The 20,641-nt window shown below is 37.5% G+C and overlaps 1 protein-coding gene and 1 long non-coding RNA gene across 8 annotated transcripts; one reads left to right on the plus strand and one right to left on the minus strand.

Moving 5' to 3' along the window:
• Positions 1-565: 565 nt before the first annotated feature.
• On the minus strand, positions 566-4,584 carry LOC116265265 (uncharacterized). Its single transcript, XM_050080723.1, has 6 exons — positions 4,386-4,584; positions 3,533-4,316; positions 3,391-3,469; positions 2,810-2,950; positions 2,286-2,459; positions 566-706 (listed from the first exon to the last, which is right to left on the minus strand). The coding sequence occupies exons 1-6, from the start codon at positions 4,582-4,584 to the stop codon at positions 566-568; spliced, it is 1,518 nt and encodes a 505-aa protein (XP_049936680.1).
• Positions 4,585-7,303: 2,719 nt separating this feature from the next.
• On the plus strand, positions 7,304-19,851 carry LOC116266164 (uncharacterized). 7 transcript variants are annotated; one of them, XR_004175287.2, is made up of 10 exons: positions 8,240-8,548; positions 12,329-12,426; positions 13,394-13,487; positions 13,571-13,710; positions 16,137-16,209; positions 16,795-16,841; positions 16,937-17,031; positions 17,158-17,243; positions 17,393-18,189; positions 19,555-19,851. It is a non-coding gene; the product is annotated as an uncharacterized LOC116266164 (long non-coding RNA). The 7 variants fall into 7 exon arrangements; XR_004175285.2 differs by having other exon boundaries at positions 17,393-18,047; positions 18,153-19,851; XR_004175283.2 differs by having other exon boundaries at positions 17,393-17,910; positions 17,976-19,851.
• The last annotated feature ends 790 nt before the right edge of the window (positions 19,852-20,641 follow it).

Below are 20,641 nucleotides of genomic sequence, written 5' to 3' on the forward strand. Positions count from 1 at the left end.
ACCACTGGATGACAATTCGAAGATCCTAATGTTGCAAAACCTAAAATTTGAGTAACTAGCAGAGATGATGAAAATAAAATTACAAAAAGAAAACAAAACATCCATAATTCATTGGATTACTTCATGAAAGTTGAAATTGACTTGAACGCAGTCCTAGGAGTAAACTGTACCTAGTTTAGAACTTTAGATGGCTTTGAAAGTAATAGTCTTGAATGAGCCAATATAGGTAACTAAAAGTACTTTAATAAAGATGATACTCGTAACTACTTGAGCAGAACACGGCACCTCAACAAGCATAAGCACAAAGACACAAGGAACAGAAGCTCAAGATGGAGCCAATTTGTGTTCTTAAGGAGCCAATCATAAGCTTACTAGCTAATCAATTACATTCACTATCAAATTCCAATCGTCATGGGAATGCTAAATTTCTTATGCCCAGACACTGGGTTGAGGCTGGATTTATCATGTGATCCTTGAAATAATTGACATCCCAGTTAGGAGAAAATCTCAGATTATGAGATCAAGAATACAAGATGTCTAAAAAAACATGTGATGGACACGGTTCTCAGATCCTGTCCTTAAAGGTATGTTCAGTCTTGAGGGCAGAGTACTCAAATTTCCCTGAGGATGCTGCAAGAACGGTGAAGAAATAGTGAGTCCAGAAATAATTGCCAACATAACTAAATATTGAAATCCACACACTGGCCTGCCACATAGTTATAGTACAAAAATTAGGTGGTTAAGACAGAGTGACAATTACAAAAATCTGGGTGCTCAAATTGTGGTGGACCAAATCAATATGTTGGCTTCAGCAGCATTCTGCATACCAAAAGAACAAGGAGCATCAAACTTGCAATGAGCATCATAAAGGAGATCAACTGATTGGCCACTCTAAATGACATATCAGGAATTCATCATAGTTCACATTGCCTTCAATTTTAAAAAGTTAATTATAGCTGAATTGGACTTAGAACAAATATATAGACATATGATTAGCAGCATTCACATATGCATGATATTATTTAGTCAGTATCCATCACCCAGAACAAGGACAACTTTTGGAATAATATTTTCAAGAAACTAAGTATTCATGTTAGAAATAAGCCAAAATCATACATTGTAAATAATGAAGAATTTGTTTCAACTTTCAATAGCCTTAGGTTTTCTGTCTCATTCATTTAATCAAGAAAAGAACCTTCACAAAATGGACAGAGCAACTGAGAAAGGTCTTTTCTTAATATCATTACCTACGACAATCCTATATGCAAAACAGATCATGCTGTGGCTATCTTCATTGTCTCTTGTGTTTTCATGTTATGTCAAGCATAGAGGCATTGCCAAAAAGTGAATCTTCATCACTCGTTAAATGTTTGAAGTGTCAATTTGTCCAAGAATTTCTGTCAATCTCATAAACTAAATGACTATCATTGATAGGATAAAAACAGTTTCAGATTCCTACAAGGCATCATCTACGTACAGATTGTTACATCATCAGGTTCTAAGAGTTTAGCAGGATAAGACACTGACCTTTACCCAGTAACGGTCTTTAAAATGTTTGCCACCATCTTCCTGAAAGAAGCATCCTGAAGTCAATTTTTTGGAGCCACGAATAACTACTTAAAAAGCTCAAGCTCAAAGTGCAGAACTTCAAGAAGTACTTGAATCTAATAACTAATATTTTTTGCTGAAAGGTGTAGATACTACTTTTGGTTTTTCCCACTAGGAAGCAATCAAGTAGTCAACAATGGCCCACACCTCTCATTTTGTGAAGAGTCAGTACCCACCTAGAACTTCTTTGGGTGAATATGCATGTTCTCAATTGCTCTGAATACTACATTTTCAAAGAAAGTCGGGTGATTTCCCAAATGAGTCTAAGATATTCTTCAAGACACCAAAGATTTAGAACAGAAAAAAGGTTAGATTTGACTATATCTGCTTGATTGCATCGTTAATTAGCAACTACAGTTATCAATCCCTGAGGAAACACATTCAAAGCCTGAAATTCTAAAGCTTCCTTTAGCCTTGACTTCTATTTCAGATATATACCCTGACAGGTAGAAGTTCTTACAATTAAGTGTCAATTATTTCACAATTTAATCATTTGTTTCTTTTCACTTTTCCACTATTTATCCCAAAAGGAAGCTTACATGGAATCAGTTGGATGGAGTTTCAGGCAAACAGCTACACAAAATTTTGTAGCAAAGTAATCAGACAGCGAACAATACAAACAGGAAAAATGTCCGTCAGCAATTGAATACAGAACCAAACATAAAAACATTACGTACAGAATTTTTCAACTGCACACCCACACCAAAGCTCAGACTCCCAGGTGAAATTGGAAGAACCTTGAAACCAATAATTGGATCAGAGATAGGATCAGTTGGAATGCCATCAGGTGATTCACGCAGAATGGTATTGAACATAGCTATATCCAGCCAAACCACACATTGTTCCATGACCTGACAATATAAGTTCAAGGAAAAGATCAACAAACAATTGAATAAGTTCTTTTGATTTGGAGATGTCAATTTATCCTGTCAAGTAACAATTCTTATGCCAAATTAATGGCAAATAAACTTTGAATATTTTAATTAAAATTCACCCCTAAACTCCTTCGTACTTGCATCACACAAAAAATAAAAAGGACAACATACACATTTTGATCAAAACCAGCTATTAGAATGGTCAAACTGAAGAATGCACCCTTTAATCTTTCTGGAGAACGTGCTTCTTCAGAAGCCAGCGACAACAGGATTATCACCTGTAAAGGAATGCAATCTTATTCACATGTTGAAAATGACAAGCTCACCAATTTTGCCAGAAGTGGCAAGCACCCACATTCATGGCCTGCTGCTCTAACAGGACAAAGCCTTTCAAAGGCATCTTGGAAAGCCTTCTTCCACAGGCTAATTGAGAAGCTTCCTCCCAGATCAGCTGCTGAATTTGACATCTTTCCAACAAATTTTCTCAGTTGAACATTTTTCTCATCAACAGGATATTGCATATATAATGTCAAGGTCTGTGAAGGGCCAAAAGGAAATTTCTTTGCACATTAGAATCACAGAAACTTTGCATTTACGGTCTGTCTAGACTCTAACGGAAAGCATCATAATCTTAATTGTCCTCCACTGACAAGTATCATTGAAGGAATGATTATGAGAAAAATACAAAATAAATCCAGGTCAGCTTTTGAAAAGATATCAAGGTTCCCTTCATCTCAGCTCGCTCAAAGATGAATAAGGATATTTTCATCCATCACAACAAAACCAGTAAAAAGGTCTAAAAGTAGACATAGAAAACTTTCTGATTCTCAGATACAAGTACTCCTAGAAGTCTAACCTACGGGCAGGACATTCTTGTTAATTTATATGGATGTCTCAAATAGAAGACCTGATGAAGATAAAGGAAGGTCATCGTGGCATGGTAATTAAAGCTAGAGGTTACAATCATTGTGGCATGGTAATTAAAGCTGGAGGTTACAACAAATAAAATTTTAACTTACAAAGGGTAAAGTTGAACAGGCTTTTCTTACCTTGCAACATCATTTCCACATGCTTTGGCAACCAATACTAGTCCTGAAACCATACTTCTTGCAGCACTGGCCCTCTTTTCTTTAGACCAGTTCCTGTAAGCATGAATATACATCCTTGAAAGACGGCGAGCTGGAGTGTGAACCTTGTGTATTGAACTTCCATGTTCTGCAACTATTGAATAAAGTGCAACCTCAAGCTCAGCTGCTTCTCTCAACTCCGATTCAAGTTCTTCAATTCTGTGCGCCAATCCTTCGAGTTTGCTGCTACAAACAGCTTCACAAGCCTCTCTTGAACCATCCACTTCAGCTGCACCTGATCTGCTATGCATTTTCTCAGATCTTCTGGTTCTGTTGGAGTTCCTTTTACTACTACGTCCTGCCCTTTTCTGCACAAATAGGTCAGTATTTCCCAATGTCATGCTTGTTGAATTGTCATGGATTGTTCGGACAGACTTATTCCCATGCTTTATCCCACTATCAAAGGAATTGTGGACCTTTGACCCTAAAACACCACCATCAGGAACCTCCTTCGCACAAGAACTCACTTGATTTCTATGAGTGCCTTCTGAAACTTTAAACAGCTGATCATCATATGTCTCCCCCTCCATAGACTTTACAGAAGAATTTGAATATGTTCCATCACGCAGTTCTCCATTCAGTTCAAGCCCTTTCAAAGTCTCTGAAGAATGATGTATTGCTTTTTCATCATCACTAGTCTCATCTGCATGGACAGTATCTCCATCCTCTGCTGCACTTTTGTTGCGTTCATCAGCATTTTCTCCATCTCCATTACTAAAACTAATGATTTATGCAAGCACCAGGCTATCCGTCTGCACTCCTTTGTTATTTTCACCTCCTTCTACAGTGTTTCTTTCTTCTTTTTCTTCAGCCTCTTCTTCAACTTCTAAATCTCCTATATCTATTATAACACCATTGCTGACTGTGTCTGAACCAGCCAGAATTCTTCCACCTTCTTTGCGGTCATAACTTTTTTGTCCTACTGAGTTGCCTGATGCAATGTCACTGTTATCCCCTGCAGCTTCCAGCACCATCATTTTTGTGGCAGGATTGTTTGCAGTTATTTGATTGTCTGACATCTCTGAAGTGAAACCATACTCGGACATTCTCCACCCTCTTTGTAATCATAACATTTAGGTCTTGGTGAGTTCCCAGACATGATCTTGCTATTATCCCCTGGTGCATTCTGCATCATCCCCTTTGAAATGAGACTGTCTTCATTTATGTGGTTATGTGCATTATCCAAACCAGTGTCTGCAGGTCCTTTTCCATGTTCTTTGTAATCATGAACTTCTTGTACCACTTCAGTGTGCATTACAGTCTTATCATTGTCACCTGGAGCCTTCAGCACTACTACTTTTGTGTTGACACCGTTTCCAATAGTCCTGTTGTCTCCCATCTCCAAACCTGTGCTACAAGGCTCTTCTCCGCAATTTTTGTGTTCATGATCTATTCTGCTGTCACTCTTTGCAGTCATTTGGTTTTCTGCCATCTTGGAGGCAGCATTTCCTTTTTCAACGTCTTTATCAAAATCTTTTGGTACTACTGGTGTGCCTGAGGCAACCTCATTACTTTGCCCTGGAGTCCCTTCACTCAGCACCCTTGCATTGACAACATTCGCACTATTAGCTAGTCTAGCTTCACCATCTACATTATCAGTATCTGATAATAAAGCACCTGTGCGTATAGCTAATGATATGTCTGAAATTGTGTTCTGTTACAAATGTGCAGATTCAGACTGTCCATTAATTTCTGGGCAGTCACTACCTAAAGATACTTCTTCCAATGTCATTTTAGATGATTTTCTATGATCTGGAGTAAAAGCTTCATTTGAATTACTTGTTCCATTTTACCTTCATAGACAGATTCAGGTCAGGCTCTGCCTGCACTTCTTTTACAAGAAAGTCATTTTTCCTATCAGCCTTTGCTGAGTCCTCAGAAGATTTTTCAGCATTCTGTTTTTGCATAAAATTCCAAAATCAGATAGCAGAAGAACTGGTTCTTTTTGGAACCCACATTAGTCACGTAACAAGAAAAGACATATATACAATCATCTGAAGTCCAACAAGCCTACTTTAGGTGCATTTTAATTCAATTAATTCTTAATACTGCCAAGATCATAATGAAAAAATATCAACAAACACAGTTGATAGAGTGTATGCAAATGCAACTTTCTGATGGATAGAAGGAAAAAAAGAACATGTAAGCAACTATACTGTCAGCAGTTGATACTGCATGCTTACAACCTTAGTGACGCATCTTCTACACACTAAATAGTAAATAAGCTTCCAAGGATTAGGTTTTATAGAATACTACCAGAAGAAATAACTAAATGAAGCAGAACAATGGCATATAAGTACTAGCTTTCCCTTTTGATAGGTGATTGTAAGCCTTTCCTACCACTTACAAACATGCATCTACAAGGCAGGTTTCACTTGCATTCAGTGAAAGTTCTTTGCACAAATAGTTATTCCACAGGAAGGGAGACTTGACATTCCCACCACCCTCATAGTATATGAAGGAAAGCATGCGGTTCCTACCAGTGCTAGAGGATCTTTCAACACAGAAAGCACTCCAACTCCTGCAGACTGCATGGTCCCATTGAGAAGTCATATCTGGCCTTGAACTCCGAATACTAGTTGTTTTCTTCTTCAAAAACTCTTGAAAATATTAGAAAACCCTGAGCTTAATCAAATAACTCCCTTAATTTTCAACATTTTCTTATCAAGATAATCTATAACCACCTATTCAACGTTTCCATTTAAGCCAAATTCTTGTTTCAGAATATCCATACTATGTTGGCCTACTAGAGCTTTACAAATTTACTTTGGAAAATTTTCCATTACATTGATTGATTATTTTTTGAATAATAAAAAAGTACAGAAACTAATTTTCTGTTTCTAGGTAAAGCAGTGGATTAAGAGTAAACATGTGTCATCAGCAGGCCACCAGCACTGTTTGTGCGTTATATTGTTCCTTTCAGGTTTAAATGGAGATGGACATGAAGCAATATGTGTCAAAGTGATGGGGAAAAAGTAGCAGAGGCAAGGAAAAAATAACATTGACATCTGCCACAGTTAAGTTAACGTAGGATAAGCCTGGCCATGAAAATCTCCACAAACGAAGTATGTGCTTCTGGTAACAAGGATGGCCTGTAGCAGTAGGTTGGTGCCTCCACTTATGAAGAATGTAAATGGTCGCATTTCACTGCCTGATATTGGTAAATTTTCAACGTACACCAAATTTTTTAGGAAAAACTTTACTAAACTGTACTTATTACAGTGAGGCGGGCAGCTGGCACAGGTGACCAATGAGTCTAACATTGCTCCACTTACCTCATCAAGTAGGAATTAGGTAGAAAAGTATCAAAATCTTATTCTGATCTATGTTTCAAAATTCAAAGTGACCAATGTACATTGAAGATCTCTCAAGGTTTTTTTTCTTGTTTTTCTGCGGCTGCTGCTAGTGCTTTTGCAAGCATTACTATATATGACTTGTTGACTTACTACTACTAGTACTATTTTGCCGCTGCTGCTGTTAATTTCTCAGTTTGTGACTGGTTGCTTTCTTATTGTACATCCATCTAATCAAAGTTAAATGATAGCAACCTAACTCCAAGGTTATGCTGAACACATGTTCCTATGTCATTTTTGGTTCCTTATTTGTGTCTGTTTAGCCACTAGTATAACATATTTTTTATACTTGGAAGTTCAGAAACATCTTGATAAATCACGGGTACCCAATGTAAAAGTGGATTCTGCACTAAAATTTTTCTCTTCTGCCTGTTTTTGATCTGAAATTAGGTTGAGGCAATGAACTTGCTTACTGTGTTTTATCCTCAATCCTTTTCCAGAGAAAGTTTTATGTGCCATTCTCACATTTACGTTGAATGATCTGCAGTTCCCGTACCATGAGTTTGTAGATCGCTCAGCAATGTACAGAGTGGGATCATTGTTCTATGCAATTTACTTTATAGTTAGCTTCCCCATGTTCATAAGGTAAGATACTGACAGAAAAAATATTGTGAAGCTTTGAGATTCTACATCATTTATAATTTCTTTTACAAATAGAGTTTTGTTCTTTTCTTTTGCAAGACAACATATGCTTCTAAATTTCAGTTTAAAATGCATATCTTACAAAATAGCACATATGCAACAGATGCACACACACACATTTATCACGTCATTTGGGATTTGCTGCATCTTTAGAATGAAGAATACATAAAAAGTATGAAAAGCTGTTTAGGAAGCAAACCCTGCTCACCATTATTTTGCAATTACCCTATCTTGGACTACTTTTTGGTCTTCAAAGTTATTTTCTTGCTCCTGAATTTGATTAATAACAAGTAAAATGTACACGAGACCAGATCAAATTTTCTGGATAGAGTTCCAATAATATCAATGCTTAGAGTTGGAGTCCATAATAAGACAGGAAAACTTTTAGACGTATATGTTTCCCACCACTCGCTCTTTATCTGCAAAGGGCCATGTATGTGGTTGTGGAAGTAGGCCTGAACTAGAAGCTAAGCTCATTAAAGCTTGGCTGGAGCTCAGTCTTAACCATGTACGAGTTCATGACTCGACTGGTTTATGTAAGCGGAATGGAGTTGTTCAATGAACTCGGTTAGTTAAAGCGTGACTCGGTTCAAAAGATACCTGGTTCGAGTTGTTGCAAGAAACGATTCGCACTAAACCGCTTTCCAAATGTGACACGAACGATCGGGCGGCCTTCTTTCTTTCGCTCCTCCACTCATCCTCGGTGGTCGTCAAGTCCTCCGTCGCCTTGCCTTGCATCTTCTTCGACGCTCGTCGAGTTCTTCACTCCCGACTACCGCTCTCCCTGGCCGGCCGCCGCGTCCTCCAACTCTCCGACGGTCGATCTCCCGTCCGGCGTCCTCAAGTGGATCATGTGGAGCAAAATTGATCTGTGATCGTGGGTATGAACTTGTTCGTGGATGCTGTTTGGAGTAGTTTTTCGTGGAACAACCTCATTCGTCAGGTTACTCATGTCTCTCTCTCTCTCTCTCTCACTCTCTCTCTTTTTCTCTGCTGTGGGTAGGTGGTAGCCGAACAGCGAATCGCTTCTCGCCGTCTTGAGCTCCCTTATCTGTTCCTCTGTTCCACCGGCAGCCATCGCCCATCGGCCCATTGCTGTTTACGATGGCTGCCGTGCTGTTTACCAACATTAGGGCTCCTTACTATGTCTGTTTCCCCTTCTCTTCCTCCCGGTAACTTCTATGCCCATTGCAGGGCACAGAATTTTTGTTGGGTTTTCATGTATTCCGTTTTGGGTGTTCTCATAATTACCGTCGACTGCATTTTATTGTCTTCGATTCACTGTCTGTTTCCTTTCTTGTGCGAATTCTGTTGTTGGGTGTGACGCTTTGGTGATGTTTAGGCTTTTCTGATTATTCTTGCTTTTGCTGATTCTGTTGTTGGGATTGGGTTCATGACGGATGCTTGTTCTTGGGCCTGGTTTGGATATGTTGGTCTTCAATTTTAAACTTAGTTTCGTGTATTTTGATTTTGCTGGTAGCCAATGACAACAGGCTTATAACCTGTAAAGGAAAGCAATCTTATATCGGCATGGACAGTATCTCCATCCTCTGCTGCACTTTTGTTGCGTTCATCAGCATTTTCTCCATCTCCATTACTAAAAGTAATGATTTATGCAAGCACCAGGCTATCCGTCTGCACTCCTTTGTTATTTTCACCTCCTTCTACAGTGTTTCTTTCTTCTTTTTCTTCAGCCTCTTCTTCAACTTCTAAATCTCCTATATCTATTATAACACCATTGCTGACTGTGTCTGAACCAGCCAGAATTCTTCCACCTTCTTTGCGGTCATAACTTTTTTGTCCTACTGAGTTGCCTGATGCAATGTCACTGTTATCCCCTGCAGCTTCCAGCACCATCATTTTTGTGGCAGGATTGTTTGCAGTTATTTGATTGTCTGACATCTCTGAAGTGAAACCATACTCGGACATTCTCCACCCTCTTTGTAATCATAACATTTAGGTCTTGGTGAGTTCCCAGACATGATCTTGCTATTATCCCCTGGTGCATTCTGCATCATCCCCTTTGAAATGAGACTGTCTGCATTTATATGGTTATGTGCATTATCCAAACCAGTGTCTGCAGGTCCTTTTCCATGTTCTTTGTAATCATGAACTTCTTGTACCACTTCAGTGTGCATTACAGTCTTATCATTGTCACCTGGAGCCTTCAGCACTACTACTTTTGTGTTGACACCATTTCCAATAGTCCTGTTGTCTCCCATCTCCAAACCTGTGCTACAAGGCTCTTCTCCGCAATTTTTGTGTTCATGATCTATTCTGCTGTCACTCTTTGCAGTCATTTGGTTTTCTGCCATCATGGAGGCAGCATTTCCTTTTTCAACGTCTTTATCAAAATCTTTTGGTACTACTGCTGTGCCTGAGGCAACCTCATTACTTTGCCCTGGAGTCCCTTCACTCAGCACCCTTGCATTGACAACATTCGCACTATTAGCTAGTCTAGCTTCAGCATCTACATTATCAGTATCTGATAATAAAGAGCCTGTGCGTATAGCTAATGATATGTCTGAAATTGTGTTCTGTTACAAATGTGCAGATTCAGACTGTCCATTAATTTCTGGGCAGTCACTACCTAAAGATACTTCTTCCAATGTCATTTTAGATGATTTTCTATGATCTGGAGTAAAAGCTTCATTTGAATTACTTGTTCCATTTACCTTCATAGACAGATTCAGGTCAGGCTCTGCCTGCACTTCTTTTACAAGAAAGTCATTTTTCCTATCAGCCTTTGCTGAGTCCTCAGAAGATTTTTCAGCATTCTGTTTTTGCATAAAATTCCAAAATCAGATCGCAGAAGAACTGGTTCTTTTTGGAACCCACATTAGTCACGTAACAAGAAAAGACATATATACAATCATCTGAAGTCCAACAAGCCTACTTTAGGTGCATTTTAATTCAATTAATTCTTAATACTGCCAAGATCATAATGAAAAAATATCAACAAACACAGTTGATAGAGTGTATGCAAATGCAACTTTCTGATGGATAGAAGGAAAAAAAGAACATGTAAGCAACTATACTGTCAGCAGTTGATACTGCATGCTTACAACCTTAGTGACGCATCTTCTACACACTAAATAGTAAATAAGCTTCCAAGGATTAGGTTTTATAGAATACTACCAGAAGAAATAACTAAATGAAGCAGAACAATGGCATATAAGTACTAGCTTTCCCTTTTGATAGGTGATTGTAAGCCTTTCCTACCACTTACAAACATGCATCTACAAGGCAGGTTTCACTTGCATTCAGTGAAAGTTCTTTGCACAAATAGTTATTCCACAGGAAGGGAGACTTAACATTCCCACCACCCTCATAGTATATGAAGGAAAGCATGCGGTTCCTACCAGTGCTAGAGGATCTTTCAACACAGAAAGCACTCCAACTCCTGCAGACTGCATGGTCCCATTGAGAAGTCATATCTGGCCTTGAACTCCGAATACTAGTTGTTTTCTTCTTCAAAAACTCTTGAAAATATTAGAAAACCCTGAGCTTAATCAAATAACTCCCTTAATTTTCAACATTTTCTTATCAAGATAATCTGTAACCACCTATTCAACGTTTCCATTTAAGCCAAATTCTTGTTTCAGAATATCCATACTATGTTGGCCTACTAGAGCTTTACAAATTTACTTTGGAAAATTTTCCATTACATTGATTGATTATTTTTTGAATAATAAAAAAGTACAGAAACTAATTTTCTGTTTCTAGGTAAAGCAGTGGATTAAGAGTAAACATGTGTCATCAGCAGGCCACCAGCACTGTTTGTGCGTTATATTGTTCCTTTCAGGTTTAACTGGAGATGGACATGAAGCAATATGTGTCAAAGTGATGGGGAAAAAGTAGCAGAGGCAAGGAAAAAATAACATTAACATCTGCCACAGTTAAGTTAACGTAGGATAAGCCTGGCCATGAAAATCTCCACAAACAAAGTATGTGCTTCTGGTAACAAGGATGGCCTGTAGCAGTAGGTTGGTGCCTCCACTTATGAAGAATGTAAATGGTGGCATTTCACTGCCTGATATTGGTAAATTTTCAACGTACACCAAATTTTTTAGGAAAAACTTTACTAAACCGTACTTATTACAGTGAGGCGGGCAGCTGGCACAGGTGACCAATGAGTGTAACATTGCTCCACTTACCTCATCAAGTAGGAATTAGGTAGAAAAGTATCAAAATCTTATTCTGATCTATGTTTCAAAATTCAAAGTGACCAATGTACATTGAAGATCTCTCAAGGTTTTTTTCTTGTTTTTCTGCGGCTGCTGCTAGTGCTTTTGCAAGCATTACTATATATGACTCGTTGACTTTTACTACTACTAGTACTATTTTGCCGCTGCTGCTGTTAATTTTTCAGTTTGTGACTGGTTGCTTTCTTATTGTACATCCATCTAATCAAAGTTAAATGATAGCAACCTAACTCCAAGGTTATGCTGAACACATGTTCCTATGTCATTTTTGGTTCCTTATTTGTGTCTGTTTAGCCACTAGTATAACACATGTTTTATACTTGGAAGTTCAGAAACATCTTGATAAATCACGGGTACTCAATGTAAAAGTGGATTCTGCACTAAAATTTTTCTCTTCTGCCTGTTTTTGATCTGAAATTAGGTTGAGGCAATGAACTTGCTTACTGTGTTTTATCCTCAATCCTTTTCCAGAGAAAGTTTTATGTGCCATTCTCACATTTATGTTGAATGATCTGCAGTTCCCGTACCATGAGTTTGTAGATCGCTCAGCAATGTACAGAGTGGGATCATTGTTCTATGCAATTTACTTTATAGTTAGCTTCCCCATGTTCATAAGGTAAGATACTGACAGAAAAAATATTGTGAAGCTTTGAGATTCTACATCATTTATAATTTCTTTTACAAATAGAGTTTTGTTCTTTTCTTTTGCAAGACAACATATGCTTCTAAATTTCAGTTTAAAATGCATATCTTACAAAATAGCACATATGCAACAGATGCACACACACATTTATCACGTCATTTGGGATTTGCTGCATCTTTAGAATGAAGAATACATAAAAAGTATGAAAAGCTGTTTAGGAAGCAAACCCTGCTCACCATTATTTTGCAATTACCCTATCTTGGACTACTTTTTGGTCTTCAAAGTTATTTTCTTGCTCCTGAATTTGATTAATAACATGTAGATGGTCTTGCATGTAGTTTAATGGTTATTGAACTATCCCAATGGATAATGATGCCTAATTGCCAGCAAATTCTAGCTAAAGCTATTTATGAAAAAGGAAAATGTTGCAATCAAATGGGCTAATGAACTTATTTATGAGCAAAATGTTCTTGCTTCTGTGTATATGCATTGTGTATTTTTTTAACTGCTTTTGGTCGTACTGTTGCAAAACTGATTGTGTTTGTAAATGGAAAGTAGAACTGACACGTGAGAATATCTTTTATAAAATAGTGTACCAACAAGTTTCATGATATTGAGAGATTTCATGTGAAAATGAGGAGGATATGATAAGAATTCATTTTGGTGAGGATGTTGCCAAAGCTTCATGAAGTTGAGCATGATGGCATTTTGACCATATTGATTGTTTGTGGAAATTTCTTGAACATGAGATGTTGCAAATTGCAATACAGCTAGAAAACATGCGGACATCACTTTGCTGGTTTCATGAAGATGAGAGCAATATGGTTGTGATGCATATGTACTTCATGAGATGTATTTTTGCTTCGTGCTTCTTATTAGTGATTTGCTTCTGCCCTGAGATTCACTTTACATGCTATTTATAAAATTCCTCCTTTGGAAGGTGATGTTAAAAGCAGGAAAATATGAGCTTGTTCACAAGTTTTTTGGAAAAATGAGAAAAAGAGGACTTGCTCCAAATTCTCACACATATAAAGGTGACGTCATCTTTACTTTTTGGAAATGCATTTCATAGATATTACTTAAGGCTAAAGTATGTGTTCTTCCTTTAACTTCTCAGTTCTTATGACTGCCTGTTGGAGAGAAGGTAAGATAGACGATGCTGTTGAAGCAGTTTTGGATATGGAACGGAGGGGAGTAGTTGGGTCGGCTAGTGTGGGAAACCTCAGATGATGATTTCAAGGAACAAAGTAATGCAATGTAAGCATCTCAAAAATCATGTTATTGTCATTGTCTCAATCATATCTTTAGAACTACTATGCAATTTTGGAAATCTATTGTTAAAGAATGTGTTCTTTGATATGTATTAAATGGAAACCAGTTTTCAGTTGAGCCACTTAGGTTGGAATTGCCACATTATTTAGCATTCATAAACTTTTTTTGGATTTTTGAATCTTTCTCATTAACCTCACACGGCACTGGCGTAAAGGTTTGTAATTTTGCTTGCTCAATTGTTTTGATTTTTTTTTTAGGTGTGATTTTATGTCTTGAAGTTAGTAAAAAATAGGATTCAACTCAGTAATTAAAGGTTCACTCCATTTTATGGGTGTGTTTCTATTCTCCTTGTATTAAATGGCCATTTTTTTGCTATTATTGAATTATTGAGCTTAAAATGCAAGGAAGGATCAATTAGATAGGTGGGGATAGAGTAGATAGATTGTTTGCATTTGACTTTTAAATTTAATTGTGTAATTGATTGTTAATTTCTTTTTTTTTTGTCATCCAATAATTTTCAGATTAAATGAGTTTACTAATCTATATCGACAACCAACCTTTTGTATAGAAGTCCCTAGGAGAGTTGGTGAAGTTCAATTTTCTACGGAACCAACCTATGTTGTTTTGCATTCACCCTCTTCTTTAGAGTAGAATTCCTTCCTCTTGATGATATATTATTTGATGTCAAGATTTTTTTTGTGAAAGTGATAATTTTTAGTTTTGCTTGAAAACATTTTAAAAGTATCTTCTCACACCATGATGTGGCTTTGTTTTATTCTTAGTACCTCCTTGAGTAGAAGAATAAAATTTCAAGTTTTTGTCGCCAAACAATGGAAGAGGAAAATTGAAAAGATCCTGGATATGAGTAGTAAGGAAACGTCCTGTGAAGTTGAGAATGTCAAAACTAGGAAATGCTATTGACTCTGGTAATCAAACATTTGCAAGGATTTAGCAGGAAAATATCCTGAGAGAGAAGCCAAAATGCTTTGTAAGATCTTGAAAGATAGCAAAATGAGAGTTGAGAGATGGGCTGGGGGCTTGTGTAGTCGTTCCTCTGGGTCAGTGATCAAGAGTACCGGGTAGACATATAGGTGATTTATGTCTATACCGCGAAGATAACGACTTATGAACCTTTGGCTCGTTGAAAACCCGCAAGGTGAAGCGGGTTGGATACGTGACAAAGCTACACACAACCACCAAGGGGGTGGAGCTTCGTAGTAGCCTTTGGGGTGGTGAGGTATTCCCTCAAAGGTGAAGGTCGGCCTAAAAAAAAAAAAATCAAAGAAAAAGAAGATTGAAAGACAAAAGCTGAATGCAAGAGAAAGAAAGAAAAGAAAATAAGAGGAAAAAAAAGCAAAAGGTGTCTGGCAAGAGATTAAAGGCATGAAGGCTGAACTTGCAGGAATTGAATGTGACAATCTTTGGTAGATGTGCGATTCTAGGGTCAATATCTTCTTCTATTTTTGATTACCTAACATGCTAAGGATGATTCCTTTATGTTCATATTTTGAAAATTGGAAGGCATCCCTTCTAGAGATTTGACGGCATTGACGCGAAATGAATCCTAATGCTTGTACGGTACTATGTGTAAATGAAGGCCATATTATTTGCACAACACGAGCACTCATGCTTATTAGTTAAATTGATCGTTTTTGAATTATTTCAAAGTAAAAACTTGACATCTCTAGTCATTGGAGGAACTAACCAATCTCCTTTGGTCTTGAAAGTCATTTCATTGCCTATCTCCTTTGGCTTTGAAAGATGTTGGCCATTCCATTACCAAACCATTAGTCCATTCATGGGATAGATGAAACTCCTCAAACCTAGTCAACTCCTGTTGAGTGTGACGAATTTCATTTTCTTTGTCTCAAATATCATTTGGGATAAATTATTAAGGTTGGCGCATTATTCCATCTTAACCGAGTGTCTTCAACATAACCCAGTCTTAGGATTGAGCCTGTCATAGAAAACCTCTTATCTCTTTTCAAAAGGACCAGTCAATTTTGTACTTGATTTTGAACTGTGACATTTTTGAAAGGTTCTATTCGTTGAAGTTGCATGAGTTTTGGGTTTTATGTCCTCGGGTCCTTCATGGTTTTAAACCCAGGTTAGTAGTCGGATTCTTTCTTCTTGTGTCACGTTAGTGTCAGGTTAGTTGAATAGATCCTTTAGTTAGCTATTGCACATGTCCAGGATAGGTTAAGGTCATTGCCTTGATTTGTTTTCAGGAGGATCTTATTTTGATTTAGTTTGATTGTTTAGTTTGTTGAATTGGGCAATTGCTGGTTTGATTTTATAGTAGTTCAATCTTGCTTATTTTCTGCTTTAGTGGTTTCCAGCTGGGTTGTTTAGGTGTTTTGTTGTCTTAGTTGCTTGGTTTTCATTTTTCAATGCATTCACTTGTGTCGCAGACCGACTATCTCTCGGCGTCATGCGGGCGAAATAGGCCTGAAAATGTCAGCCCGAGAGAACTTGATTCTTTTGGTAAATATAATCTCATCTCATCAAGTTCATGGGTTCGTGTGTCACATTCTGATAGAGTCTTTGAATTGCATATCGTACATTGCTTAAGTTTATACGTTGGTTGATCGCATCTCACATCTAACTTGGTTATGATACAATCATGTGTTTGCTGACATGGAAGCCTACATTGTGCAAAGCTATTTTGTTCATTATCCAACTCGGTTAGTGTTTGGTAACATGGAAGCCTACATTTTAAAAATATGCCACAGTTTGTCTCTGGAGTGCTAGAAAAGTTTTGTTATTGTGAGTGTAAGGACTGTCCTTTTTATGACCAGAGAACTGTTGTACATGCTATTTAGTTACTTGGAATTGTAAGAATCGTGCCTTTTAAAAATGTCATGCTTCTTCTCTTCTTCGCACAAATCTTTTCTTATTCTTGGTTAATAGCATTTTGTTCTGAGATTTTTCATTTTGTCCCATTGTTGAATGAGGAAAGCAGAACTCCTCGTTTTGGCCTCTTTCTTATTTGTGGTGTTCGCTGTTTCTCACCTTACCTATTTATTTATTTATTATTTTATTTCTTTTCCAACTGGCTTGTCTGCGGAGGATCTACATGTTCTTGACCTGACACAGCAAAGACCTAGATGGCACAGGTGATCGTTGAATTTCAGTAATTCCTTATTTTCTGCGTATATTCTCATTGGGATGTAGGCCTTTGCTCATGAAAATGGTTGTACTTGTGTTCTAGGGTGGTTGTACAAGGTGCTGGCCCAGGTCCTCGATATGGCCATGTGATGGCTCTAGTTGGACAGCGGCTCCTGTTGGCTATTGGTGGAAATGATGGTATCTCTTCTTATAATTTTCTTTGTACATGTTAAATATTTTTGGTGTTGCTTTCTGAAATATGCTGGAAATGTTTACAGAGTCGATGCTAATTCTTTTGCTGATTTTCTTTTTTAAATTCATTAGGAAAGTGTGAGAGCGTCCTTTGGCTAATGTCTGGGCTTTAGATACAGCTGCCAAGCCCTACGAGTGGAGGAAACTAGAGCCAGAAGGTGAAGGCCCACCTCCATGCATATAAGTCATTGGTTGCTTTCTTATTAAAAAGCGGTTTTAAGTTCTTAGATTCTTCCTATGTTACTATTAGTAGAGGCTACTCTTAGTTGATGAGTGAATTTCTGATTTCAACATTAAACTTTTGCAGATCATTCCAGAGGCCATCTGTTCAAGATATGGACTTGCTGTGGGTGCCAATTTTGGTAGGGCTTGTCCATATTCTCATGATAATTTGCTATCCAATAGCTTATCCAATCAGGAAGGTGACCCCATGCAGAAAAATCGTTTTGTTCTGTAAAAGATAAATTCAGTTTTGATTTCCTGAACATACACTATTTTTCTTGGTGAAGGAAAGCCTATCCTTACATTTGTTATTTTGAAAAGCATTCTTAAACAATCATGGACATGTTTTGTGATTATTTTGAACTTTGGTGCTTCCGAAGAAAGTTTTAACTTTAAAAAGGAAAGCCACGTGGAAACGATATCTGGGTTTGTCAAGATGAGAAATACTTCGGGAGGCCTGCAGCTGCATGGTACAACATATTCTCTAGTTTGCATAGTGATTCTCTGTTTTTGTAGATCCTGGACTTTCTGCTTGGACATAATGAGTCTGCACTTTTCAGGCGTGCACAACTGAAAGCTCTTGTTTCTATCCATAGCAAAAAGGTATTCTTTCTTTATTTGCATTAGTTAATATATCTATTACTTCTCTGTTTGTTGCAATGCCACAGGTTGGTAATGGTGGGGAACTAACACATGATGAGGCAACAATTATTAGTGGTGCACTCGATTTGACTGAAAAGGTATAGAATACAAAAAGCTTGTTCAGGTTAAGGCACTAGTGCAAGAGTGTCCAGATTTTCACTGAAGTAATTAAGCAAGACACTCAACTTTTACGTGCCTTGCAGTTGTATGATTTGTATACCTATGGCGAACAAGAACTTGGTACTCTTTTCCACTTTGTTTACATTCTAGATTATGGGCATCTGTTCTGTTAATTTCTTAATGTGAGGCATGTTCAACATTCCTTCTTTTATCATTCTACTGTGAGGCATGTTCAATTTTTTGTTTTGGATTATCTTTTCAAAAGTGTTTGAACTATGCACTTAATATGGATTGCCTCTTCTATTGCTTTTAGGGGGTAAAAATGTCATGCTTCTTCTCTTCTTCGCACAAATCTTTTCTTATTCTTGGTTAATAGCATTTTGTTCTGTTAATTCTCTTTCGTTAGATTTTTCATTTTGTCCCATTGTTGAATGAGGAAAGCAATGCTCTGGATTGGTGGCCCCATCCACACATGTGTAACATGAGTTGGTAGGGAAATATATAGGTGAGCTCTGGAATGGATCTTGGATTTGGGAAATATGGAAAAGATGATTACATATTATACTTACATAAATTCAGAGTAGAGTCGGATTTCTGGGTGCAGGTTCTCTTTTTTTCATTTTAAACTGTCCATGTCTTTGAGGATATCATGTGTGGACCCACCTTGAAATTTAATTAAATATAGGTCATGCTTGCATCTATGAAATACTAATATGATATCTACCTTATTAAGGTTGTACGGGTGTTAAACATGCCCTTTCATGTGTTTATGTATTGTAAGTGTTGGGCACATGCGTTTGAGTTTCTCTCTATGAATTTTTGGTGAATTATTTGTCACCTCAGAGTCATTACCTGAATCTGATTTCAGGAAAATCGAGTCTCACCTAACTGAAGACAAGGAACTTTACCTTACCCTCTTCTTTTTTATGATTTATCTGTCATCTACTATTCTCTGGGTTTATATCTTTCAGTTGTAGAATTGTGGATTGTGGGTGTTTGATGCATGTGGTCTACAATTCTGATGTGTTATGCTGTCCAGGCAGAAATGAAAGTTTCTTGATGATTTTAAGTTTTTAACATTTGAATCATGACCTCTCTTTTGTGTTTTCTGTAGCACCTAAAATCACATAGTCTACTGCCTGGATTCTACCTAATGTGTTTGGCTGTATATCATTTTAACTGGAAGGCGTGTGATCTGTGACACAGTATCTAGTAGCCGTTTGTACACAATGGCCACCTCAGGCTTTACAGTTGCATCAATTTTGATTCATGTATCTAAATATGCATGTTATTTACTGTATATGTGTTGGTTTCATCACATGCACATGTTCCATGCAGTAGGATTTTTATTTATCCTTGCATTATTATAAATGATGTATCAGAATGGAACATCCATGGGCGATGGCATGTGATTTTCAGGTGATTCATTCTTCTTTTCATTCTAGTTTCAATTTTCTAGTTAATGGCTAATGATATTTGGTGTAGGACTATATTGTGAGACAAGGCATATGCAGCCCAGTTTGCTTCATTTTGGAATGAGATTGTGAAAACCTTGCGGGAGGAAGACTATATCACTAATTTGTCAGCTTATACATATTATCTTTCCATTGTGTGTCAACCTTTGGTTTAGGTTTAGGCTAGCGATGTACTCCGGATAAGGAGATGGTTTTGTTATTTAATCAAAAGCCTTCTTCGCTTCGTTTAGTTATGTAAATCAAATTATAACGAATCCTTGAGAAGCAATTTGTTTAGAAACATAAGGGAGAACCAGTTCTTGACTAATTGTGTGTGTTAACTTATAGTAAATGTGCAAGACCCGACATTATTTTTATGATTTCCATTATCCCGCCCCAATTATGAATGGGGACTTGCCTGCATGAAGCTATAATCGCTGGTCAGCCATACAGCGGTGAATTATATATATATAGATGTATGTATTCATAGCTTAATCCATCACAAAGAAAGAAAGGGACAGGGAGAAGAAAAAAAGTGAAAAATATTTTGAACTTGCATAAAAAAGGATGTGGTTGTGGTGCGACCAGCACCAGCGTCGTGTCGTGGACACGGGTGGGTGTGGGTATGACATAGCTTGTACACACCACCCTTCACACTGGGAGCTGGCCAGAAGTTGTTACCTTCACCGCATGGAGGGGGATGCCGAAGGCGGGGCTAGTGACTACCTGATAGCCTCTTTTAACTATGTACATGGTTTTGTGTATAGGGACCAACATAATAGTGTAATATATATACACAGTCATAACCATGGTACTGGTACGTAGTGCCTGTATGTAGTGCCTGTATACGGGTTAGTGCCTGTATGTAGTGCCTGTATACGGGTCTGACCGAATATACTGGGAACATATACTATTAGATGCATATAACCTTGTAAACAGTTGGGCAGATTACACTATCATAATATATGTATATAGTAGAATAGATTACTCGTACATATATTCTACTCTACTATAATGTACATATTTATCAATACGCTTAGTGTGATAATAGCCCAATGTATGAGGTAACCATTAGCCCATACATGTTCTATCATATTCGTGCACATATACATAATATT

This window comes from Nymphaea colorata, chromosome 12 (genome assembly GCF_008831285.2).
Source record: "Nymphaea colorata isolate Beijing-Zhang1983 chromosome 12, ASM883128v2, whole genome shotgun sequence".
Taxonomy (NCBI): domain Eukaryota; kingdom Viridiplantae; phylum Streptophyta; class Magnoliopsida; order Nymphaeales; family Nymphaeaceae; genus Nymphaea; species Nymphaea colorata.